This window comes from Penicillium soppii, assembly GCF_028829465.1.
Source record: "Penicillium soppii strain IBT 18220 chromosome Unknown utg000006l, whole genome shotgun sequence".
Lineage (NCBI taxonomy): Eukaryota > Fungi > Ascomycota > Eurotiomycetes > Eurotiales > Aspergillaceae > Penicillium > Penicillium soppii.
The window spans coordinates 3,849,563-3,874,639 of NW_026643236.1; the positions used below are offsets into that span (position 1 = coordinate 3,849,563).

The window sequence follows — 25,077 nt, forward strand, 5'->3', positions numbered from 1 at the left end:
TCGATCATTTAGAACGGGAGCCCCATCAACCTTTTTATTTTTCCCGTCTAATTTTTAGTGTCAATTCAACATCAAATCATATTCTCTATGGATTAATGAATTTTACTTAAAAGGGGGGGCAACCATGTCTCTAGGGCATATCGCCTCTTTTTGCCCTACCAATCGTATTCGTTGGATCATAACCAGACGATGGCGCATTCTCATCCCCACAATATGTACCTACATGTACTTTGTAGAAATCCCGAAATACCAACCAATTAAGCACATCATCTACATCTAGCGTGGCGTCACATCTCGATCTATACAACATTGTACATATGTACTAGTCAGGTAGGTTTCCACCAAGTATGTAGAAATAGAAAACCGAAATGAAATGAAACACCTCTTTGTTAAAGAACATTTGAAGCATCAAAGAAAGAACCATGGGATCTTGAAATGTTGTACAGCATTGACTTTGCCGTTTGCAAACTGGGAGTGGAAACTTTAGACGCAGGCACAATGGGCCGGGCTTAGTCCCAGGGGGTTTTGAAGGTTTCAAAAGTTTGCCTGAATGCGGTTGAAACGGAGCTGCCGGATCAACTAGGTGACGAGTTCTTTTTGTGTTCTCTCTCTCTCTCTGTGTGTGTATAATGTATCAAAAAAAAGCTTCGACAAGTTGAAGTTATACTTCTGCAGTATTATACAATATACATGTACCGACGAGGTATGCAAATGAGATCTACCTAAGTAAGTATCCCTTATCATACCCCCGCAGTCTATAATTACCATATGTACCATATGTTTCATGGGGCTCGGACCGTACTTAAGATCGTACCTCCCATGTCCCATGTCAGAGGCTCGAGCAAAGTGTAAAACAAATAAAACGTAAATCCAAATCAAAAGATGTTCTTCGTATCGGGGCGGACCATTCGGAACTCTTTCCCCTACTGCGTAACCATACAAAAATGAAGATACATCGGATGCAAGGGGAGGTATAGCCCTGGGAGAACATAACCCTATTATATCTCCACAGAGAAGAGTCTCGACCTTCTCCAAGAACCAAACTGTCGAGGCTTGGCGGTTCATGCTTCCAGGTATTTCCAGGGTCCGGATGAGATGTGTTAACGTCAAGGACTCTCTCTTTTGTTTGATCTTCGGTTCTCAACAGATTCGATCTAGAGATATATCTCACAAATTGAAGAGATCTAGAACCCCCAAAGTTAAGAATAGGCGAGGAAGTAGTATAGAACAAAGTAGCTAATGAATCATGGAGGTGCCTGGTGCCTTTTGAATAAAGACACGCGGCTATCTGGTGAAACATTTCATGATTCGCATCGGTAGCCCCGGAAGTCCCTTCGAGTTCCTGGTAAAAAAAAAGAAGTGTTGCCCCTCGCTTCCGATTCCGATAAGCCTCTCTCTCATCGTCACCATTTTTTTTTTAACTTACTACTTACTACACTACCATTTACTCACCAACTACATTTACTCTTTTTTTTTCTATACATACATATCCTTGCAACCTCTTCAGATATTTTTACCTTTCCCTTTTTTCCCTCTCTCTCTCTTTCTTATTCAATTTCCGGCTGGTCGGATCTCACTAATCTTACCTTTTTTTGTTTTCCTTCCTTCCCTTTTACTTCTTCAGGGTCTCTGATTATCCTGGCTATCGTGGAACGTGCCCTAGAGATGATCGCGATCAGCTAATTCTCTTTCCCTTTTTCTTCTACATTTCTCTCCTTGCGTCCATTTGGACCAAATCCCGCACATTCCATTACCGCCTGTTTTCTTTCCCACCCCCCGCCTCCTCTCCCCCTCCCCCTCCCCTCCCTCTATTGGGAGAGAGAGAGTGACAGAGTAAGCGCACCCAAATCGTACGTGTCGCACTTCTTCATATTCGATCTTCTCTGTCGATTTCCTGTAGTGCCCTGATTACTGAGATTGCGCAAATGTTCACAGTCAATCTGGCCATCAGACTCCGCGTCTTACTCCCCTCCGAATTCTCCGTAGCACTGCGGTTCCTACGATTCGACATAGAGCCATATAGAACCCCTACTGGCCCTGGGGTGAATTTTCCGGGTGATCGAGTTACCGGCTTTGCGATCACTGGTGGTTAGGAACATTCGCAGTTGTTCCGGGCCTGACATCACTTCTGCCTCCCTCTTACGTCGCCGTCATGGCTTCCTTCCTCCCTGTCAACACCTCCGAAGACCACGCGATGGATGGAGCAGCTACACCTCGTGCGACCCCCAACGGCGTGCCGGTCACACCGGACGGCTTATCAACGACGGACCAACATCCAGACGGGGGTTCACACCACACAAGCCGAGGTAGCGACGCTTCATCCCGCACGACCTTAACCCACGTCCGAACACCCTCCATGTCTGACGAACCGATGCACGATTCCGATGCAGAGCCAGATGATTCCGACCACGACCAGGATTTAGGGAGTACTGCACCGCCCTCAAAAAAGAAGAAAGGCCAACGTTTCTTCTGCACCGACTTCCCTCCTTGCAACCTGAGCTTCACCCGAAGCGAACATCTGGCCCGCCATATCCGAAAGCATACCGGCGAGCGTCCCTTCCAATGCCACTGCTCTCGCCGCTTTTCCCGACTTGACAACCTCCGACAGCACGCCCAGACGGTCCATGTCAATGAAGAAATACCCGGGGACTCGCTGGCGGCCACGGGTACACGTTTTCAGCGTCAGGTCCGTACAGATAGAGTGCGCCCACCTGGCCGAGCGCGGGCAGGCACAGCAGGCAGTATAAATGGGCATAGCCGGGGACATAGCAGGAACTTGTCCACCTCGAGTATTGCGTCAACCACTTCGAATTTCAGCCAACCTCCAGAACTTCGGCGGCGTCCCCCACCTCTAATTATGGCCAACGATCCCGCAGCCCGATCCCGATTGGCAATGGACTCCATGGGCGAACCTCCGAGTACACCCCCAGGCCAGATCCGTGGCGTTTCCGGCCCCTCAGCGGGATCTCCATATACGCCTTCGAACATGTTTGCCGCCGGAGGTGGAAGTCCCCAATTTGCTTCGCCCATGTCTTCAACGTCACATGGGTTCTGGGAAGGTAGAACGGCTGCTCGTCGTCTCTCGGTACCGACAAGCAGCAATCCGTTCCTCGCTCAGAATGGTGGCACATATCCTCCGGTCTATCCCATCCCCGCAGGTGCGGCTTATCCAAACGCTGCTGGGGTGTTTGCAAGCCCCACAAGCACCCACTATTCTGTATCCCGGGATGAAGGTACACTCAGCGCAGCCGAAGCAGAGATGCGTAGGAGAACGTGGCACCCTTCGTCTTACACGGGATTTTCACGCCCTGGAACGAGTGGCTTGAATAATTATCACACGCCCGATACCGTGCCGGCATCATTTGGTGGAAATGCAAATGGATCCGCAGAGAATCCGCCTCGGCTTCCCGGTATCGAGAGCTTTGACAAGGTGGTCTCTCAGCAGCGGCCATTGACTCCTCCAACTCGGAAAACGAGCCCCATGCAGATTGACGGCCATTATCGCCCACCCCCAGGCCCCTCTAACCATGGCTTTGGTGCTGGTTTCAATTACAATCAACCGGCTCACCGTCCGCCGCCACCCATCTCCGGCCCTGGCCATCGACGAGGCCATGTGTCATGGGATATGTCCTTGCACCATAATCTGACCGGATTGGATATCCGAGATCGACGCCCCTCGACTGCATCCGCATCTCAATGGAGCCAGCAAACTATTGCCGAACTCCAGAATGTCTCTTCTCGTCCATCGTCATCTTACCAACCCGCATTTGGACCAACGGCTGAGAGGAGCCCCGAAGAGTACCGGGGTCATCGTCAAAGTCTTTCAACAAGTAGTCGACCGGCACGAACATCCCCCGAGGATTCTAGTAGCAGCGAGGGTGTTCACACCCCATCCACTGCGTCGCTAGAGTATCATCCAGCGATTGTACATAGCAGCGGATACATCGAAACCAATGACTCCTCGCTACCCTCGGATCATCCTCCACCGGTAGGAACTCCTGTTCGAACGGACGGCTATCGCCCTGGTTACTAATGCCGTCATAGATCTGTGGCCGACAAGCTTCACACGCCGACAACTTCCGAGCCACCAACGACCGGGAGCCTAGGTCCAACGTCTTCGCAGACTCTCCTGCCCGGAACTCGGGCATGGGCCGTCTCGAAGCTCTTGTTGCCGTCGCCACAAGTGAGAACAAAGGAGCAGCTAAGCTGTTTCTGTAAATTGTTTGGACAGAAGACTTTGCCACCTCTCACAACCTTCTACACCACCCTACATATATCTACCCTCCTAGCCGGAGAGCGGTCATATAACTAGCATCTGGCATACCACCCATCTTCTTCTACTCCCAGTCACATCCATCACTCTTTTCCGATCATCCTTTCGACCCCATGACCCTCCCAAGAGTCATCTCAATTCTTTTCTATATTTTATATATTTCGGGATTTCTCGCGCCTGCCATGTATGGCAGTGAGCCCTTGATGAACTGACGACTTTGACGACGACTGATACACGACCCAGAAACGTGACCCATCTTTCTTTTCCTTGTGTGTTCGGGAGTCTTTTGTTTTTGTTTGTTTTTTACCGGATGGATTTCTTTTGGATCAGTTCTTAGTCTTCTTTGAGCTGCATATCCTGGCGTTCGTGTGTGAGGGGAGCTTTTATGAGTGGAGTCATGTGCATGACGATACCCTGTCTATCGATCATTTGGTTCATCTTCATATCTTCGGTTATGGTCTGTGTGGCTTCGGCCGTAGCATTTCGTCATCCCGATTACGTTGGCCATCTCGTTTCATTCTGTGTCTTACTATATTCTTTTGGTGGATCTCGTCTTTGTTTTTTTCAACATCTATAAGTATGCGATTTTTTGATAACTTTCTTATGATCTGGATATGAATATGACTGGAATGCATTCATAACACCACGCTGTATTGCGCATCTTTGCTTGAGATGATCTTCTAAGAGTGCATGATCCTAAACATGTTTTATCGGTTCAAAATGAATTATAAATTAAGCTGTACTTCCCCCGGTTTATACGAACACATGGACCTATGGACCTCTCAATTCTACCATGCCATCCCAGCGTCGAGAATCAAGATAGCGGGATTCAGTTTAAAGCTGCAATAGAAAGCAGGCGTATATAAATTTTCATATGCAAAGACCAGATTACAGCTGGGCAATATTGTATGTGACTAAGTAATCAAAGGATGTTTGAAGAAGATATAGCCAATGACGTTTACCCCGCAATAAATGCCCTTGGAACGAACCAATCCTGGAATTGATAGGAAACAGAGTCGAAAAACTAAATTAAAATAATCAAAATGAAGAACCGGTTGCGAAGGTTTCCTTGGAACAAAATGAAGCAGCCATGACTTGCAGGTGACGTCGACGGGGCTTTAGCTCTAGACCTTTCCCACTGTAACCTTGTACAATTCGGTTTTTTAGAAGAATTGAACAGAAACTGAGTATACATATAAGCCAACAAGAATCTTTATTGGGTAGAACATAATAATGTTTACAATTCACAGATAGCTCAATATCAGCAATTAATTAATAAAAAAAAATTAGATACATGAAGCAGAAAGTAGTTGCTTCGTACAATGTGGGAACAAAGTGATGGGGAGAGACATACGTCATAGTTGACCCCCATCTTCCCCCAGTGGAAGGAGCTATAAAAGGGAAGTCCGCGAACATTTTCGTGACTTTAATCAAACTCCTCATTCTACCTACACCACCTCTCCACACATACACACATACACACATTCAATATGTCGAAAAGTCGCATGCCATTGTACCTGGGTTTCGCTGCAGCCGGCGCAGGAGGTTACTACTTGTACAATGCGGGCGGTGATCCTGAAGCAGCAAAGAACCAAATCAAGGGTATGCATCACTACATTTCGACTCGCACATCTTGATCTGACATCTCTTCTAGTCGACGCTGAAAAGGCACGCGAGAAGATCCCTGGCAAAGACAACGCCGAGAAGTTTGGCAAAGATGTCGGCAAGGAGGTTGGCTCCAATATCGATGACGCCGTAAGTCCTCCCGAAATTCGGGTCGCTGAACCAGAATTATACTGACTCTGACCTTTTACAGATCGCCCGAGCCCGTGCTGAGGGCAAGAAGATTCCCGAATACGCCCAAGAAGGCAAAGATAAGCTTGACAAACTCCGTGACGATGCGAAAACCAATTTCAATGCCGGTCTGAACAAGGTCAACAGCCAAGTGGATCAAGTGGATCGCGAGGTTGAGCAGAAGGCGGCCGAGGCCAAGGGCGCGGTCTCTGGCTGGTTTAGCAAGAAATAAGCTACATCGTCGATACTCGGCGATTTAATATTACGATTTATCACGCTGGTTCGAGAATATTATGAATAATCAATATTTACGGAGTACGACTTGTCCAGTGCACCTGTTCCCTGTAAATGTCATCTTCTCTGTCAAGTATTCGTTGTCTCGAGGTCCCAACACGAGGTAAATTTTTTTTGGAGATCTCTAATTACTCTTGAATATGCTAGCAGACAAAATGCGAATGAATATGTCCCAATGCTGTCTCGAGAAATGCCCGTAAAGATTGCAGTGGCATTCCAATGCCGGAGTATTACCATAGTGACGAGAATGTGCGCCCCGCTTGTATACACGACTAACATTTCTACTTTTTCCAATTTATTATATTAATAGTCTCAGTCCTTTAAAATCTTAAAAAGACTCTAAGACTTCATCTCTTTTGTCTTTAATACGGTTTTCGATTGTTCGTGTACTAGTTCCACATCACGCGTCGCAATTTGACCCAAAGAGGTATAGTGTGGTTTCAACGCGACTCTCGACGCGTTCTAAATCTCCTTTGCACCGGCACTTACTCCCACTTTCTCTTTTCCCTTGCACTTTCCCATTGTTTACTTATTATAATTGATTTGAAAATATTCTTGGTATCTCTTACCTCGTGTATGATATTGCAGTTTGCAACGCCCTCTCTTAATTTATTCGCCCTTGCCCCAGAAAAAAGTTTTCACCATGCGCACTTCCCGGTCGAGCTGCGTTGCTCAGCAGCCAGCAATCCAAGCCTTCGCTCGAGCAACCAAGGCAGGCATCACGCCGCAACTGCCTGCTAAGAAGACTACCCTTCCTACCAAGACAACATCGCTTCCGGTCTCGCCTTCCAAGAAACGAAAACTGCAAGAACTCGAAAACTTCGACTCCGGCAACCCAAAAACAATCGAGGAGGAAGGAACACCGTCGAAAACTTTGCGACTCGCTGAATTGTCTGTCAACTCACCGCGCAGTGGCCATTATGCTTCACCCAAGAGAACCCCGAGCCGACGGGCTCGTGCCCCTGCCCAGACTGCTCCCTCGACACCTGGAACCCCTTCAAAGCAGAGAACTCTGAACTTTGACAAGATTATTGCAGTTCACGAAGAGACCCCCATTATTGAGCGACCAGCATTCTTCAATGATATCCTCAATCTTCACTCGTCATTCGTACAAGCTTTCTCCATTCACATGGCACACAATGGCGCAAATACCCCTGCAGACCTCCGAGAGTTCCTTGGTAGCGTTACCCGTCTCTGGAACAAGCGCAAGGTGCAGACGAAGGACTTGCAGCGTCTATTTTGGGTATGGGACCAGAGCACGAAGGCAACATGTGTTTCTTATCGCTTGGCCAATTACGGCCTTGGCAAGATTTGCGTCGAACGCACTGTACATATTAATGTTCAACCTCCGGCCTTGCAAGACTCGTTCGAGGAAGCCCTGGATCTACTGTGGGAAAAGGCGCCAGACTCTCTTCGTAACTCCAGTGAAGAAGATCAATCATTCCTTTTCACTGAGTCGTTCGGTCTTGCCACTATCCATGAGTCTCTCACCCCCTTTGCGACTTTTAAAAAGGGCCAGCAGCGACTCCAAGATCTCAAGGGTGGTCTGTTACGCCTTAATGCCGAGAGACAACAGGCCAAGTCAGCAGAGATAACCCCCCTCCAGCGGAAGGCAACGACCAGCCGCCGACAGGGACTGCTAGATCGCATCAAGAGCAAGGAGCTTCGCCAATCCAAGCTGCCTCCTCCACCTTCCAAAAATGAGCTCTTACGCCACGCAGCTGCCGATCGCGTCGAAGAGGTTGCTGGTATTCTCGCCATGTTGCGTCCCGCTGGAACAGTGGGCCACGGTATCAAGGCAATGTTCGCTGCTCAGCGCAAGCCCTTCAAGCTCGATGTGATGGTGCAGCATATTCGCGACTCCCTCCGCAGCGAGATTGCCCTCGATGAGGTGGAGATGTGTCTTGATATTCTGTGCGAACCCAGTGTGGCTGGAAACTGGATCAGTATTGTCACTGTTGGACAGATGAAGTCGGTTGTGTTGAAGTCTTGCAGAGACGTCTCTGCCAAAGATATCGGCGCCCGAGTTACCCAGCTGAAGGCTGGCTGGGATAAGTCTGCTACCTGTGTACAGACTTCTGCTGTGAATGTTTGAAGGACTTTTTATCGTTTTTTTTTTTTTTTGTTTTTGTTTCTTGTTCTATACCTCTCATCCGCAGAGCCGGTCTTTTCGCGGTCTTGCATCAGCGCTCGATACCCTGTACTTTCGTCTTTTGGCATTACCACTACCTTAGGTAGTACTTAGCATTAGGTCCTCGGACACCCAGTCATAATAACAATAATATTGAATCTGAATGTATTTCTAATGTAGAGAAAAAAGTACTGGGAAACTCTCAAACTGGATCAGAATACTCCATAGTAGAGAGTAGATCCCACCCACTTAACGCGCGACGCGATCACGTGCTCCCTCGACGCGTCGAATTGGACTCGTCCAAACCACCTGGAACACAGCCACTCCCATTGTCCTTTGCTGTATTCCTTTTTTGCATCAACCGACACCATGTCTTCTCGACCTGACCTGAAGGTATGAATTTAAGCACCCCGATTAAACCCTTCCATTGAGCACCCACTAACTCGCACACCCAACCAACCAGGTCGACGACGAAGTCGGCTTCATTGGCTTCTACCGTTCTCTCCCCGTACCCGACAACGATGAGACAATCCGCGTATTTGATCGAGGTGACTGGTATTCCTCGCACGGTTCCGATGCTGAATTCATTGCACGCACTGTCTACAAAACGACCTCCGTACTACGCAACCTAGGACGCAGCGAGACAGGCGGCCTCCCGTCTGTCACAATGAGTGTAACTGTATTCCGAAACTTTCTCCGGGAAGCTCTCTTCCGACTCAACAAGCGGATCGAGATCTGGGCCTCGGGCGGCCCAGGTAAGGGCAACTGGAAGCTGGCGAAGCAAGCCAGCCCGGGAAACCTACAAGACGTGGAAGAGGAGCTTGGTAGCGTGGGCGCGCTCCAGCAGGATTCATCGCCTATCATTCTAGCCGTGAAAATCTCCGCTCGCGCGGCGGAGGCGCGGAATGTCGGAGTGTGCTTTGCGGATGCGAGCGTGCGCGAGCTTGGCGTCAGTGAGTTCCTCGACAACGATATCTACTCAAATTTCGAGTCGCTGGTCATTCAACTTGGTGTTAAAGAGTGCCTTGTGACAATGGACACGACACGAAAGGATGTTGAGCTGGCTAAGATCCGCGCTATTGCTGATAGCTGTGGGATTGCGATCTCCGAGAGGCCGCTTGCAGACTTTGGTGTCAAAGATATCGAGCAGGACCTTACAAGGCTGCTGAGAGATGAGCGGTCTGCAGGTACGCTCCCCCAAACGGAGCTTAAGCTGGCCATGGGCTCGGCATCCGCGCTGATCAAATACCTCCACGTCATGACCGATCCTACGAACTTTGGTCAATACCAGCTCTACCAGCATGATTTGTCGCAGTACATGAAGCTTGATGCTTCTGCACTTCGTGCGCTGAATCTCATGCCTGGTCCGCGGGACGGGTCTAAGAGCATGAGCCTGTATGGTTTGCTGAACCACTGTAAAACACCTGTGGGAAGTCGTTTGCTAGCTCAATGGCTGAAACAGCCCTTGATGGATCTGGCGGCAATTGAACAGCGCCAGCAATTGGTCGAGGCATTTGTTGTCAACACTGAGCTTCGTCAGACAATGCAGGAGGAACATTTGCGTTCTATCCCGGACCTATACCGGCTGGCAAAACGCTTCCAGCGGAAGCAGGCAAACCTAGAGGATGTCGTTCGCGCGTACCAGGTTGCCATTCGTCTGCCCGGATTCGTCAGAGCTCTAGGTGATGTGATGGATGAGGAGTACCAGACACCTCTAGAAACAGAATATACTTCAAAGCTTCGGAGCTTTTCAGATAGCTTGGCTATGCTTGAGGAAATGGTGGAAACGACCGTTGACCTTGCTGCTCTGGAGAATCACGAATTCATCATCAAGCCCGAGTTTGATGATGGCTTGCGAGTCATCAGAAAGAAGCTGGACAAGCTGCGGTATGACATGGATGCGGAGCACCGCCGAGTTTCTAAGGATTTGCACCAGGACATGGAGAAGAAGCTCTTCATGGAGAACCACCGCGTTCACGGCTGGTGCTTCCGTCTGACCCGTAACGAGGCGGGCTGCATTCGCAACAAAAAGGAATACCAGGAGTGCTCGACGCAAAAGAACGGCGTTTACTTCACCACATCCAACATGCAATCCCTTCGCCGAGAGCATGACCAGCTCTCTTCTAACTACAACCGAACCCAGACTGGCCTGGTCAACGAGGTTGTCAACGTTGCTGCCTCGTACTGTCCAGTATTGGAACAGCTCGCAGGTGTGCTGGCTCACCTCGATGTCATTGTGAGCTTCGCCCATGCTTCAATGCATGCCCCTTCGGGCTACGTCCGCCCCAAGATGCACCCCCGCGGAACTGGCAACACCATTCTCAAAGAGGCTCGACACCCCTGTATGGAGATGCAAGATGACATCTCATTTATTACAAATGACGTTTCCTTGATCCGCGATGAATCATCCTTCCTCATCATCACCGGTCCCAACATGGGTGGAAAGTCTACCTACATCCGACAGATCGGTGTGATTGCACTCATGGCCCAAACAGGTTGCTTTGTCCCTTGTACCGAGGCGGAGCTGACCATCTTCGATTGTATTCTTGCCCGAGTTGGTGCCAGTGACTCCCAGCTCAAGGGTGTATCGACCTTCATGGCTGAGATGCTTGAAACTTCCAACATTCTGAAGTCTGCGACCTCAGATTCCCTTATCATCATCGACGAACTTGGCCGTGGAACCAGCACATACGATGGTTTCGGTTTGGCTTGGGCTATTTCAGAGCATATCGTTACTGAAATTCGCTGTTTCGGTCTCTTTGCTACCCATTTCCACGAACTTACTGCTTTGTCAGATCGATATCAGAAAGCCGTCAAGAATTTGCACGTCGTAGCTTTCATTGGAGATGGAAATGGGGCTGAAGTGGAAGCCGAAGCCGAAGCTGAAGAGAAGAAGAAACGCCAAGTCACTCTTCTCTACAAAGTGGAGCCAGGAATCTGTGACCAGTCCTTCGGTATCCATGTTGCCGAACTCGTTCGCTTCCCCACCAAGGTCGTCAACATGGCTCGTCAAAAGGCCGAGGAGCTGGAAGATTTCACCTCAGCAACCACTGAAGAGGGACAGCCACAACCCCCTGCACCCTCACTGGACAAGTACTCCCAGCAAGAGGTTGAGGAAGGCAGTGCCCTCCTCAAGGGCATGTTGCTCAAATGGAAGGCAGCAACCGAGGGCAAGGAGATGACAGCAGAGCAAAAGCGACAAGTCATGCGTGATCTAGCGCAGGCTGATGAAAAACTGCAGGCCAACAAGGTCTTCCAGGGCATCAAGGCTCTGTAAAGATGTGAAAACGCTATGTGGGTTTCTCACGGGGTTCGGCGTTAATGGAGGCATTGGGCTGAAAGGACATTATTTCGTACTCATTTTTTACCAGATATGTTGAATCAAATTCTACAACTACTTCCTCTCTTTGTTTCAATGCCCTCGTATACTTAAGGGTGGATATAAAAAGAGATATGGACCATATAAAGATGTGATTCATCGCACACGTTGTATGTATTGGACTGCGTCACTCGCTAGGGAAATACACTAGGTCATTTTTCACCCATGTTTTCGTTCGTCTGACCATACTTAATACTATCTAGGTATACAAGTTTTTCTGCTCGATACAAATTGACTTCATCAAATAGTTATAAGATTCAAACACATCGCTAAGCGAATCCGTACGGTAACCTCGGTATTATATTATGACACGTTAACCACCACGATATTAACCCACAATTGGAATGGAAAGGGAGAGACAAAGGTAAAAAGGATTAGGGTAAAAACAAGTGGGAAGGGGAATTGGCCACAGAAAATAAATATAACAAAAAGTCACAGGATCATAGACATCCCGTACCAGCGGGGAGGGCCTTGATCATCCTCCATGGGGTATGTTCGTGTATCGGCAGCATTCACATTGGGCAGTTCGCCCGACCTGCATGGACGGGCAGATCCAAATCATTGCATAAAGCAGTCATCTGCTTCATCATGTGCCGGGAATGGAAAGGTACATGAGAGATATGGCGTCCATGATCATCACATTAAGCGCCTGGGGTACGGTCAATCATCGTAAGAGGATTGCACCGGACATGGCGGATTGGAAATTCAGAAGGGCTATTGCAGCCTCTGTTCGAGCTCATCATTCATCAAAGGGTGGTGGCGGCTGGAAAAGCCACGGCAAGATGCATTTACCATCCCTTCTTTCGTGCAAATCGTTTGTTGAGGAGCGCAAGCACCTTGGTGACATTGAACTGGACATATTCCAGATCGAGGTCTTCAAGGTTGTCTTTTTGCATCTCCAAGAGATCGTCAAGCTTGAGATCAAGCTCGAGTAATCCACGGGCTCGGCCTAAAGCGATTTGTTAGTGATGATTCTTTTTGTATGATGTTCATCTTGAGTCACTTACCCTTGTAATGAAGGCTGATGACGAACGTTCCTGGCAATGGGCTTTTGAACATGAAATAGATGTTGGCACGACGGTTTTCCGGGACATTACTACGTCGAATGACGCCTTCCTTTTCAAGTTGCTGGTGGGTAAACTTGTATGGTCCAAGTTCTTGGTTCTTTGGCGTCTTGCCGCCGCGAGTCTTTCCCTCAGACTGGCTGCGCACGTTATGAAGGTAAGACTTATAGGTCTCCAGTTGGCCAACCAGATAAGCGTTATGGTCGCGGATTGTCGCGAAAACCTCCTCGAGCTTGCGCGTCTCATCTAATACCTTCTCCTTGAGAGAACCTAGGTGCACCAGCTCCTGTTCCACTTCGTCGCGGAGGAGACTGAACTCATCGGAGCGGTCAATGACGCCCATGTCTTGCAGTTGGCTGAGCAGTTCCATGGTCCGGATGCCCTTGCGCACCATCACAGCATCGTTTTTCAGAGTCGCTGCGGCCTCGGCAATACGGTCGAGGCGCAATGGGCGACGAGCGACTGATGTGTTCTGTGGTAGAGATCGGAGAATCTGGACAAATGTTGACTTGGCCTCCATAAAGAACACCTCTTCTTGGGTAATATCGAGAGCGGCTGTTAAATCATCCAAGGCGGTTTCCCATTTGCTGAACAAAGGTACAGTGATTGTTCGATTCTCCTTGCGGGGAACCTGAGGGGGAGCACCACCTAATTCTTGTAGTAACACAGACAAGTGAGAGTACTGGTCCTGAGCAAGAGCCGCACTGTGCTTCTCCAAGAGACCGTGCATGACGTACATTTCGTTGAGGGTAATTTGGAGCTCCAGGTCACGCTTGGACAGAGCCACGTAGTTGTCCATTTCGAGACTCTCATAGAAATCCTGTACTTCACACAGATCAAGCAGGAACTTGTTCACACGCTCCTTGTTCTGCTGAATAAAAGGCTGCAAAGTGGCCATGTAGGGCTCCTTGGCGTAGGACGGCTTGTTTGCCAGGTTTTGAATCATCTTTGCGATCAACGTGAGGGTACGGCGCGGCTTTTCCGTTGGGGTTGCGTCAATCAGCATGTAGGAACGAGGGGTAACGATGGCCGGGTTGATAAAACGCAGGAAGAAGAAACCACCAATGAGGGTACAAATTGTTTGATCCTGGGCATCGGGGTACTTTCGGCGCGACAGACTTCGAATCTGCTTGCAGATCCAGCGAATCCCGTAGGGAGCCTCGTCCACCGACTCGATGATGGTTGTGATAAATCCATTCGCAATATCTGTCAACATCTTTAGGCGTGGGGTAATGATGGCCTGTACTTGTGCATTTTCGGCAGCATCTTCAGCAGTCACAGACCGGGCCAAGTAGTCCGGAAGGGAACCGGTTTCTTCCTCAATTTGTTTAATCATGCTCTCGTACACCTTCAATGGGTTAATCTCCAAATCGACGTCACGCAATTCAATCAGAGCATTGATCTGGTCTGCTAGAACCTGTTTTAAGTAACTCTGACCGGGACCACGGCGCGTATATGTAGTCATCATGCGAGAAACGGGGGTGTTCTGGCGCAACAAGGACGAGTACTCTGGAGTGTTGTCAAATTGGTATGTGAGAACGGACTGGAACATGGTGAGCAAGAGATGCTCCTCGCGACTCTCGTATTGGTTTCCGTAGATGGTGAACATGACAGTCTGGAGGAGGGAATCGATTTCGGCCATGGAAACAAGTCGGCAAAGATGAGCGATGTGGCGGGGTTCGGATTGAAGGAGGAAAAGTAGATTGCCGTATTTCTGGGTTCGTTCATCGTTCGGGAAGAACCCTTCCTGCGGGTCTGCGGTATCATCAAGGTGGCTAGCGACTTCATTTTGCTGGTTGAAAAAAAAAACATACACGTCAGTCAATGTGCCTTTCGGATTTCAAGAAACAAAACACTCACTTCTTCCAACGCCATTCGGTTCTGAATGAGCAATGCGATCCGCGAGTCCAAGTATCGCACATCTTTTTCCAACACAAAGTTTTTCTTAGATTGTGAGGAGATCCTTGATTTCAGGTCTCGTAGGTGCTTTTGAGCTGTCGGGGGGTTAGCGCGAAGACCGAAAGGCCTAAAAGGCACAGAGACATACCTCGTGCCAAGTCATCGGAAATCTCCAGATCCCTGTCCTTCGCGGACATGGACAGGTATAAGGCCGTGACTGACATCCGCTTCGATTGGCGGAGCGACCGAGTGTCGTGTGACGACATTGTGTTTTGTCGTGCAACAGGTTGAAACGAGGAGGAAGAGGAGGAAGAAGCCCGAGATTGTCTAGACGCAGGTTGAAGCATCGTCGCAACGGACATTGTGAGGTTCGTAACACGCAGTCGTCAAGACGAGCGCACTGCAGACGATTGGACCAATGGACACTAAAAGCACCAGAGACTGGATAATTCTCGAGATTCAATAATTGGTAAAGCCGATCTCTTTTTTTTTCGACAGGGGGCGGATAGAGAACCACGGTTAGGTAATAATGCGTTGGGCCGAAGAAAACCAGGTGTCAAACACACTTTGTCTTGTGCTCTCTGTACAAGTTCTGATAATAACAAGAGAGAGAGAATGAGAGAAGAGATAGAAATCAAGGGATCAGAGAGAGGGGGAGGGGAGATTATTATTTCGTTAGTTTGCTGTTAGGGCGGTTCTGGGGAAAAGTGATGTGGGTTGCCGTGTACTTTTTAGTTCTTTTTTATTTACATCTTCCTTTTTAGGGGTTTTTTTTAATATAACATAGTATTTAATTATATTATATTTATATATTATGAATAATTACTATTTGACTCGCATTCTCTGCTTTTTTCTCTTCATATAAGTATAGTGATGTATGTTATACGTTGTAAAAGAAAAGAGAATGATACATATATTCCTTATGCAAGGGGAAAAAGGCCTATCTTTCTCTTTTTTACCCCTGGCCCAATGCACATTGTCGCCACTCGGCCCCTAAGGACTTTCTCCTTTCTATCCGCACACCGTGCTCCGTAAAGATTTCTAACTTGACCTTCACGGTAATAGGTAGATCTCTCGATCGACATTTTTCTTTTGGCCAATGCGCCTTGACTCCATAATCTTTCACACGAAATACCTGACGTCAGATCTTTTTCAACGGTAAAAAGAAAATATATATTATACTTGATATGCTACTTTTTGTACATACACTTATGTTATGTTCTCCTGGTCCTTTTCTTTTCTTTTTCAAATAAAAAGAAAAAAGAAAAAAGAAAATACCAACGTTACAAGGCAAGTCACACGGTCTCATGTCTGCAGGGGGGTTCGGTACCTGCGTCTAAAAACAAACTACTTGGACCATTTGGGCTAGGACCACGAGACCTCCATGTGGATGTGTGGGAATGTTGGACTACATATGAAGAATGAGAAATGCACCGAATACTCGATTATCCAGTTATCTAACTCGACACAATGACTTGGTTTCATATCGATTCAGATATCGGCATTAGAAACCACCTTTTGATTGACTATGTATGTACACGTGTACCCACAATATTGTATAACTGGAGTGCATCCTGTACGGAGTGCTTGGTACCTTTGTGTACTTTCATATTTCTTGTTATTGTAACATTCACTATAGTTACAGTACTTTTGACCTTTCTGTTAGCTGTGACATAACCAAATCATCTTGCATGGACAATGCACGAATGTCTTGGATAACTTTAGCGGTTCTCGGCTGTATCCGACATACAGGTCTCTCTCTCTGTTCTAGGTATTCTCTCATTTTTACTCTATATTATATTATTTATATCTCTCATCTTGTACTCCAGTGCAACGGTCAAGTTTGACTTCTAATGATTGAACCTGTCCATTAGGGTTTGTAGTACCAATGGACCGAGACAACCTCCTAACAAAGAAAGTTTAAGTGTTCCCTGATTACATATGAAATGAAATGAATTTAAGATAAATGTATTCCATAGATGGAATTTGATAAATTTGAATCAAATCACATTGAATTGAATTGAATTGAATTGAATCATAATTATATTCTAAAGCAAACTATGGGGTACACTGAAGTTCTCTCCGAGTACGGAGTACCACTTGGGTCCCATTCTCTCAGGGGTAAAAGAGAGAGTGGAGAGAGTCAAGTGGGTCCTTGACCTTTTTTCTTCTTATCGAATTTCGGGTTTAATACGCGCATCCATGGATAAATCATGCGGAGGCGTAAGGCGAATACATACATATACTTCAGTACAATAGAGGCACCTTATAGGTGTTTGTTGGTACTTGCAGGTACACTCAAGAGGCAACTGAAATCCAAATCCAAAAATCCAAAAATTGAATGCCAAAAATTAAATGCCAACAATCAGATCATCCACACGGGCCATACGTCCCCTCATGAAACGCGCCAAAGCTTTGTAGATCAATTCCCAACCCCCTGATAGGTATATATGTATGTATACTTCCAAGGTTACTTGCATATCAAACCTGAACTAAATGAACTTAACCATACTACACCCTGGGTTACGCTATCCGGCCTTCCGAGTAACACTTTTTTGTCGGATGGAAATCCTTCCGCAACGTTGTATGATCTCTCTTAGGGATCGGCAATGGACGTGTAAGGTTGGTACAATATGGTATAATTACGTGTAGTTGTGGCCACAATTGTTATTAACGGTTGTCTTATCCCGAGGTCCTGCCATTAAAGCGATAGGATCGTCCCCCTATCCTACCCTTTTAGGGCCCCGTTGAAGAATCTCCATTTCTATTGTAATTGCATCTGTAATTTGCAAAGCATCAAACTTTATTTTGATTGGCCTTTACCCCCTCATTTTTTGTAAGTAGCGGGGAGTGGTGCTCAATGCGGATATACAATCTCGTTGACGTTGTACATTTTACCTACTAGGTATATTGTACAGTATAAGTATTGACCAACCTTGTTCCTTTGTAGATAAGTATGTGTTTCACAGCTACAAAGTTACACATTGCCAAAATAGAAGCATGTGGCTGAGACCTACTCATTCTATATATCAACTGACACGCAGGTGTTCAGTCAACTATTGTCTTACCGCATATTCTGGCTGTTCCTAACCTTTAAATCTGCCGCTACTTAATTTATCTACATCAAACAGTTGCCTTCCTTGGACAAGATCAATCCCACATTCAACTTGTAACATTTTGCATCCAGGGGAAGGCTTAGCTGCTGCATACCTATTTCTTGCTCAAATCCACTCTATACTTGGCATCGAGGAAATCTAATCTGATCTACCTAGGTAGGTACAAAGTATGGAGTACATTACGTGGTATACCGTTAAATAGTATATGGGTAAACATGATGTAGCTTAATTGCCAATGAGAACCTGATGTTCTCTAAATGTACACACAAGAAGTAGAATCCCAGAGCCTCCAACTGACTTACGGGTATCGCTATGCTAATTGATCAAACACAAAAAACCGTGAAAAACGAAGAGCCCACCCAAACCCCGTAATGCTTTTTTTGAGACCGAAGATGGAAAACATCTCCAATCTATTGGCGGAAAGTGAGAGACTTGCCGGCCTCGTCTCGCTTAGTCTTCCGCGCACCTGAAGGAGCCTCCATGGCCTTGGCGTAGGGGTTGAAAGTCTTTCTACGGGGCTGGGTTGTGGAGGCAGAAGGAGCGTTGAGAACGGCATCGGCGGCGCCGTAGTCGAAGGGAGCTTCGTCGGATTGAGACTTTGATTTCGACTTCTTTGCTTTCTTCTCCTTGCGTGACTTCTTGCTCTTCTTTTCGGCGGAATCGGGGTCGTTACTGGTGTCGTCTAGGTCGGCCGTGGTGGAGAGGGCCTGTGCTGGGTTGTTGACTGGAGTGACCTTTCGTTTGCGTGGACCACCAAGATCCTTGACAGTGAAATACTTCTTCGCCTCTGGCTCCTTGGGAGAGGGGGAGTTGTGGGTTGGGAGGCAGCGGGTTTTGTTGCTGCGCCGAGGTGGTCCCGAGTTTGGGAGACGGTTGCTGGCATGGGTGGCAAGGGGAGAGAAAGACGCAGGGCCTCTGCCCCAGCGGTCAGAGAATATTCTGCAGGAAGAGGCGATTCTTTGATCTCCCAAACATCGCCCCAAAATTGAGATGTCTCGAACCGTCCAGCGATAGGAACGTTAGAAAGATCCAAGGGAAGAGCTTCGCCCGCCTTTGCAAAATGTTTTGGGGGTGCAACATCGCGCCATTCTGGGCCATCAATGCTGGCTAGCTTGGCTTGCTTGATAACATCTAAGAGTTCTGGCGCCCGATCTTTTGTGATGGGAGTCACAGGTGACAGGGTTCGGAATAGAGTTCCCAGGTCAAGCGGCATAGCTTGAGCAAGTTTGAAGAGCATATGTTTGGGAAAAACGCATTGCCAGCCCTCATCCTCAGCGCGTGCCACCTCATCCCGGAATTGGTGGACTGCCTTGAAAACAGCGAACTGCTCCTTGGTGAGGTTACTTGAGTTACGCCATAGCAGATCGTACCAGCCTCCTGGGCCATGGCCATTGATGGCATCGTAAACAGGGCGTTCATAGCGTTGCAATGCTTCCTTCTTCGATCCTTCGTTGACGTAATCGATGTGGCTCGCTTCTTCGGTCGAATTTTCAATAAGGTCGTTTCGCAGACGGTCGTAAATGTAAAGAAGATAATGGGTATCAGAGCGGGCATAATCGAACATCTCAGTTGGAAGTGGGCGAGCTCGCCAATCGGCAGTTTGATAGCGCTTATCAGCCTCGAAGTTGACGAACTTGCTAAGCAGGAACTTCAAGCTCCGCTTGGGGAAGCCCAGTGCGGATGCAGCATGAAAAGTATCAAACATTCCAACCATATAGAGACCCAGGTCACGTTGCAGCCAAATGATATCCATGGTGGAACCGTGTAGGACCTTCAAGATCTTTGGATCCGCAAAAACTTCGTTCAGCATTTGCAGCTCTTCTCTCCATGGTTTCAATGTATCCACAACCCAATCCTTGTCCCGGGTACTGATTTGCATCAAAGATACAAGACCGTGGTATGAGTGAACATCGTGATGTTCCAAATCAATGGCGATTTCATTTGCCTTTTTGAGCTCCTTCAGCATTTCCTTGACCCCGTCCAAAGTATCAACAAACGTAGCGGTCGTGCTCTCAAAGGGCAGGTATTCAATTGGAGGTGAAATCTGATAGACCGATTTCGGGTACTGGGACTCGCGAATCTCAGTCTCATATGGATGAGGGTAGCCTGGTGCGCCGTCAATCTTCTTCATTTTCAGGCACTTCTCCAACGGAACAATCGCATGAGGCTTGGACTTGAGGAGGGGTTTGAATGGTTCCACGTTTGTGTTATCTGGCTTGCGCTCGAAATCCAGTTGAGGCTTGGGGATTTTAGACGGGCCGTAATCGTAGATAGTCGGGAAATTAGGGCCCTTCTTGACCACAGGAGCTTGCTCCTCCTGTGACGGGCTGAGTTTTTTGATCACACCGGTGAACTCATCCAAGCAGGCGTCCGCTTTTTCCAGCAGCAAATCAATCACATCCACCACGCCTCGCCAATTGTCCTCGACTGAATCCTCATCGTGAAGGGTCGGTCCGGTTACATCGGTGCCAGCGGAGGCAGCTTTGATTACAGCCGAGGTCAGCGCAATGATTCGCTCGCTCTGTTCATCTAGTGACTCGGAAAATTTCGCGCTGGAGGTGCGATGGAAGTTCAGATCTTCTGACGAGAGCTGTCCAACGGTTCGAGTCACTTGGACTAGAGCAGATGTCAATTCCGCCTGGAATGGGGCAAATTCTGCAGAGTCCATGGTGACTAGCAGAGCTCCAATTCAGTGGATTGAAACAAACAACAAGAGAAATAGAACAAAGGGAAATCCAGAACTCCGAAAAAAAAGATCGCGGCAGGATCAATTGACCCGCCTGACCGCCTGCCTAACCTGGTGAGAGTTTGTATGGAACTGCCTCAGCGTCGCTACATTCTTTTCTCTCATTCCTTCTAATCTACTACAATATTTGAAAAAACGATAAGAGCTTTCAATTACCAAAGAGAAAGCAAGAAATAATCTCGAAATTTTCAGGACTTGTCTTCACTATATCCATCATGGCAGCCTCCATCGCCCCCGAATGCAACGATATCAAGGAGTGAGTTCTAGAACACCCGGCATCTACATCGAATGTATTAACAATCTAAATAGGAAATATGACACTTGCTTCCTTAAATGGTACAGCGAGAGTAAGTAGCTTTGCCGCTTCCTCCTATATGTACGCAAAAGGTGCTAATTCCAAGACAGAATATTTGCGTGGCAACACCTCTTCCAATGACTGTGAAGCTTTGTTTCAGAATTATAAGGGCTGCTTAAACGTGAGTCTTATACTTTGCCCTAGTATATGCTTACAATTTACACTGTGTCTAATCGACCTATTGTCATGGTTATAGAAAGTTCTCAAGGAACGAGGCATTGACACCATGGTGGATGATGCCCGAAAGAGTGGCAGCAGCGAAACAGACGCAGAATTTCTCAAAAAGTCTTGAACGGGGACTTGAGCTGGCCGTCTAGGGGCTCATTATTTCAAGGAACTGGCGCCATTTGGTCTTTTCAGCGATAGCATGCATCTTTCATCCGATCTATTCTCGTGAACAGGAGTTGGTCTGGCCTTGTGGGTTTGGCATCATGTATATACTAGCATATCTCATCTCATAACATATACATCACTCTCAATTGTCACATATTCTTGATTGATTCTAGGCCCCAACCACAGTCTGAGCTTTGGCAAATTCTCCCTTTGAAGTCAATATGGCTAGATACCTAAATCTGGTTAACCATGTACAGCTGAAATCGATGGAGAACTTGCTTGTTGTTTATAGATCATAGTGTTTTTAACGATAGTAAATCTTGGAATAGAAAGATAAGGGATTTGAAAAGCTCCCAATGATATCTGGGCCATGCAAATACTTTCTTATTGTTAATCAGCTCTCTTTTTCCTACATTGGCCGTGAAGACATATATATTTTCCGGGTAAAGCATTAGTGGTATTATGTACAAGAAGTAATGACCTCAACGGTGACCCCTTCTCCGCTGATCACCCTGGCCGAAGTTCGCCGGAACCTTAGGCACTGGGTTGCCTGGAACCCCTACACCCCCACCCATAGAGCCAGCGCCACTACCTCCTCCGTTGCTTTTCTTGGTTTGGGTGAGTAATGACCACACCTCTGCCATTCCAGCACGACGGGCAGGTAGCATGCTATACTGCATGCTATAGAGGTTGCGGCGGTGAATGGGTGGAACAAACCGGCCAGTCATGAGGCAGAAGATGACACGAGGTGCGAGGTAGTGTTTCCGAAGCCGATGGCCGAGTTGGAAGTACTGGTCGAACATTGCACGTAGCGGAAGGGGAATGGACTAAATTAACGTTAGCTGCTGTTTGAAGCCTGGACTTTGATGAACTGATTGTGGAAATACCTCTAAGTGAATATAGGAGACCCGCGCAGACAAATCTGTGCTACAGTAACTCTTATTTGGATCATCCCGAAGTTCGAAGCGAATACCGCCCGGTAAACGTCGGGAGTCTTTCACGCGAAGCATCAGCGCGAAGAGTGGGAAGTGGTTTAAGAATGCGAGGCAAGTGTCAAACCCTGCCTTCATTGAAATGATTAGCATCCGGGCGGATGCGAAGGTCAAATAAAAGACCACGACTGTAGGAAGTAAGAAGAAAAGGACCGTAAAAAGGATGGTGCCAAGTAGAAGTTGATCTAGGTCGTAGTCGCATGAGTCTATTCGGTTGCGGAGGACGTTGCGTTTCTTTCCGCGGAACAGATGGAAAAGGGAGATGATGATAGTGAGCTGCCAGTTGAAGATCCGCGCGGAAGCAATATAGAAGGAATAAATGTGGACCGTCAGGATCGAAAGGAGGTCAGAGAAGAGAGCAATTGGCATACTGGCTCCTGCAAAGCTAGAGCACCCAACAACATAGATGATAGCAGGAAGGAAGGGCTGAAGATTGGCGATACAAGCTGCCCAGTTCTCGATAACCCAAAGGAACAAATCACCAAGGAAGGCTGCAAGTTCGTTGTTTAATTTCAAACCAGCTGGCCAATCCATAAGCCAGGATATGGTACGCTGTAATCCTTCCACGGTCCAACCAGTCAAGACAGTGTTGATCTGCGAAGCAACCCAGTTCGCGTTATCAATGATGTAGGAACCCATAGCAATTCCAATGATCACATCATTAGCAACCAGCCACAAACTGTTGTAGAACCGGATATAATCCGGATGACTGGTTGTCACGCTCTCCCAATTATCCTTTCTTTGTCGAAGCTTGACATATTGAATTGGCCAATAACAAAACTGCTGCAAACGTATATCAACCTGTTGAGCAGTTGCCGAAATGTCCTTGAGAGCAGCAGCGTCAGGCCGAGCGCGCCACTCGAGAACTTGCAAGACGATTTCTGCAACAGAACGATGGCCCACAAGCCCAATGACAAATAAACGAGTGACAACGGGCCACAGCCATTGCCAGAAAACGTGAGCAATACAGAGAACAATAAAGCCCCATAGAGTTGTCGCTGATTCCACAACCCGCTCACCAACGCTCATGCTTCTTTTCGCACGAATGCCAATCAAATGGCTGTTTTTATGCATGAGCTGTGACATCTCATATGCGCAGTTGACTTGGTTTATAATTAGTGGGAGGGCCTGCTCCTTCTGAGATGGGATATGTTTTACAACCGAATGGAGCTTGAGCTTCTCGACCAAAAGCTTGGACCCGGTCTTGTCACCTTCTTCTGATTCGACCTTGTCAGATGAGGGGCCCCATGTTTCTGTTTTTGTCACTTTATCTCCCAGTGCCAGAGAAATTGGATGAAGCGACATGTATTCCATGCGCGTTGGATGCGGGCGGTGATACATGATAACCTGCACTGACAAATTCGCCTCTGGTGGGCAGAAGATTCGAGGGGCCTTCGATGGTGGGTTCAAAGTCACGTCAAGGTGAGAAGAGTTGAAGGACGTAGGTGGCACAGATGAGTTGGTCGAGCCAAGAACATGCATTTGAGAGCGGCCACAGAGACTGAACATGCGCCCAATCGGGTGGGGACTGTTGCGGAACAGGATTCCGGCGCGGAGAGCATTGTCGACATTGCGTGGCTGATTTATAGAAAGGTGGTTAGCCTATAGAGCTCAGGCTAGTCACAGAGAAAGATAGCGCCTACCTCGACTTCTTCCAGCACTGTGAGCACAAATAGATCAAGTTCTGAGTTCCGCCATCCGACAATCACACCGGATGACGAAGATCGCGGGAGATCATATGGCCAAAATACCCGTAACAATCCATCACTCATGAGCATATTGTCATCCTCCACCCAGGTCTCAGAACGAACCTCGACGGCGCAACTGTTCTCGCGCAGAGACGCCGAAATTTACGTGGCGCGGGTGCTGTTATCCGGCAGGACATCAGTATATAGCTCCAGACCACAACAGAATGCCAATATGTTTGACCGGTGTCGAACACATCTGGTCGATCCAGGATTGCTCACCAATTGACCCTCCTTGGACGCGAGGTGATTGATTGGTAGGACGAGTAGGAAAAAGAAGATGGACAGAAACAAGAAACCCTTCGCAGTTCGTGTCTAGACAGTGTATAGTTAGCGCTATCCTTCGACAACGTATGCTGCCAACGAGTTGATAAGTCGCAAGCGGAGGGGTGGCCAAGACCCATGGTCGGAGACATACCACAACGCCGTGATCCCAGGCAAAGATGGCCAATTCGTATAGACGGGTAACAAGGTCCCACCTGGCGGTAATATAGCCCGCGACGAAGATTCCAAGTGTGAGGACGGAAAAGGGGTGCATGAATCAAGCTGGTTCAGGCGGTCCGCGTTTAGCTTGCGCGCATCGCTTGATGAGGAGTTCGGAGGTTCGAATGCACAACAGGGACACAGGAGGAAATTTGAAGAGTTGCTATTTGTGGTCCTCGAAACAATGTATTGATAATAAAGCGCGATCAACCAAGCTGGATTCAAGTTGTTTCGTCCTGATCCCGCGTTACACACGTGACTGGCTTTATTCAACATCATCTAGAAGCTTATACTTCTGAGCTAAATTTACTATGAAATAAACCAAGACTGTGGTTCTTGATATATGACTTGGATATCTCACATTTATTATGTGTATTGGACTGCGTAGCTCGCTTGGGAATTACGTTCACGTTAATGGAAGAGAGGGTCAGGGAATCAGGTTCATCGTTGCAGATCAGCTTTAGTTATAGTAC

The 25,077-nt window shown here is 47.7% G+C and overlaps 8 protein-coding genes across 8 annotated transcripts; 5 read left to right on the forward strand and 3 right to left on the reverse strand.

The window, feature by feature from the left end:
- Positions 1-2,152: 2,152 nt before the first annotated feature.
- N7529_008839 (C2H2-type zinc finger protein) lies at positions 2,153-4,218 on the forward strand (the record flags this gene model as incomplete). Its single annotated transcript, XM_057244366.1, has 2 exons — positions 2,153-3,988; positions 4,045-4,218. 2 exons carry the CDS (start codon positions 2,153-2,155, stop codon positions 4,216-4,218), a joined length of 2,010 nt encoding a protein of 669 aa, XP_057095904.1.
- Positions 4,219-5,763: 1,545 nt separating this feature from the next.
- On the forward strand, positions 5,764-6,299 carry N7529_008840 (uncharacterized protein; the record flags this gene model as incomplete). Its single annotated transcript, XM_057244367.1, has 3 exons — positions 5,764-5,875; positions 5,928-6,028; positions 6,090-6,299. The coding sequence occupies 3 exons, from the start codon at positions 5,764-5,766 to the stop codon at positions 6,297-6,299; spliced, it is 423 nt and encodes a 140-aa protein (XP_057095905.1).
- Positions 6,300-7,004: 705 nt separating this feature from the next.
- N7529_008841 (DNA replication factor Cdt1 C-terminal domain-containing protein) lies at positions 7,005-8,456 on the forward strand (the record flags this gene model as incomplete). The annotated part of the gene is made up of 1 exon (XM_057244368.1): positions 7,005-8,456. The coding sequence occupies one exon, from the start codon at positions 7,005-7,007 to the stop codon at positions 8,454-8,456; it is 1,452 nt and encodes a 483-aa protein (XP_057095906.1).
- A 405-nt stretch (positions 8,457-8,861) lies between these two features.
- On the forward strand, positions 8,862-11,769 carry N7529_008842 (mismatch repair ATPase MSH2; the record flags this gene model as incomplete). Its single annotated transcript, XM_057244369.1, has 2 exons — positions 8,862-8,885; positions 8,956-11,769. 2 exons carry the CDS (start codon positions 8,862-8,864, stop codon positions 11,767-11,769), a joined length of 2,838 nt encoding a protein of 945 aa, XP_057095907.1.
- An 890-nt stretch (positions 11,770-12,659) lies between these two features.
- Positions 12,660-15,196, reverse strand: N7529_008843 (Ras GTPase activating protein IRA2; the record flags this gene model as incomplete). Its single annotated transcript, XM_057244370.1, has 4 exons — positions 12,660-12,820; positions 12,879-14,727; positions 14,796-14,929; positions 14,983-15,196. The coding sequence occupies 4 exons, from the start codon at positions 15,194-15,196 to the stop codon at positions 12,660-12,662; spliced, it is 2,358 nt and encodes a 785-aa protein (XP_057095908.1).
- Positions 15,197-18,360: 3,164 nt separating this feature from the next.
- N7529_008844 (exosome nuclease subunit RRP6) lies at positions 18,361-20,618 on the reverse strand (the record flags this gene model as incomplete). The annotated part of the gene is made up of 2 exons (XM_057244371.1): positions 18,361-18,889; positions 18,952-20,618. The coding sequence occupies 2 exons, from the start codon at positions 20,616-20,618 to the stop codon at positions 18,361-18,363; spliced, it is 2,196 nt and encodes a 731-aa protein (XP_057095909.1).
- A 293-nt stretch (positions 20,619-20,911) lies between these two features.
- On the forward strand, positions 20,912-21,343 carry N7529_008845 (uncharacterized protein; the record flags this gene model as incomplete). The annotated part of the gene is made up of 4 exons (XM_057244372.1): positions 20,912-20,952; positions 21,006-21,043; positions 21,102-21,172; positions 21,248-21,343. 4 exons carry the CDS (start codon positions 20,912-20,914, stop codon positions 21,341-21,343), a joined length of 246 nt encoding a protein of 81 aa, XP_057095910.1.
- Positions 21,344-21,866: 523 nt separating this feature from the next.
- N7529_008846 (phosphatidylinositol N-acetylglucosaminyltransferase) lies at positions 21,867-24,154 on the reverse strand (the record flags this gene model as incomplete). The annotated part of the gene is made up of 3 exons (XM_057244373.1): positions 21,867-22,211; positions 22,272-23,954; positions 24,020-24,154. The coding sequence occupies 3 exons, from the start codon at positions 24,152-24,154 to the stop codon at positions 21,867-21,869; spliced, it is 2,163 nt and encodes a 720-aa protein (XP_057095911.1).
- Between the last annotated feature and the right edge of the window lie 923 nt (positions 24,155-25,077).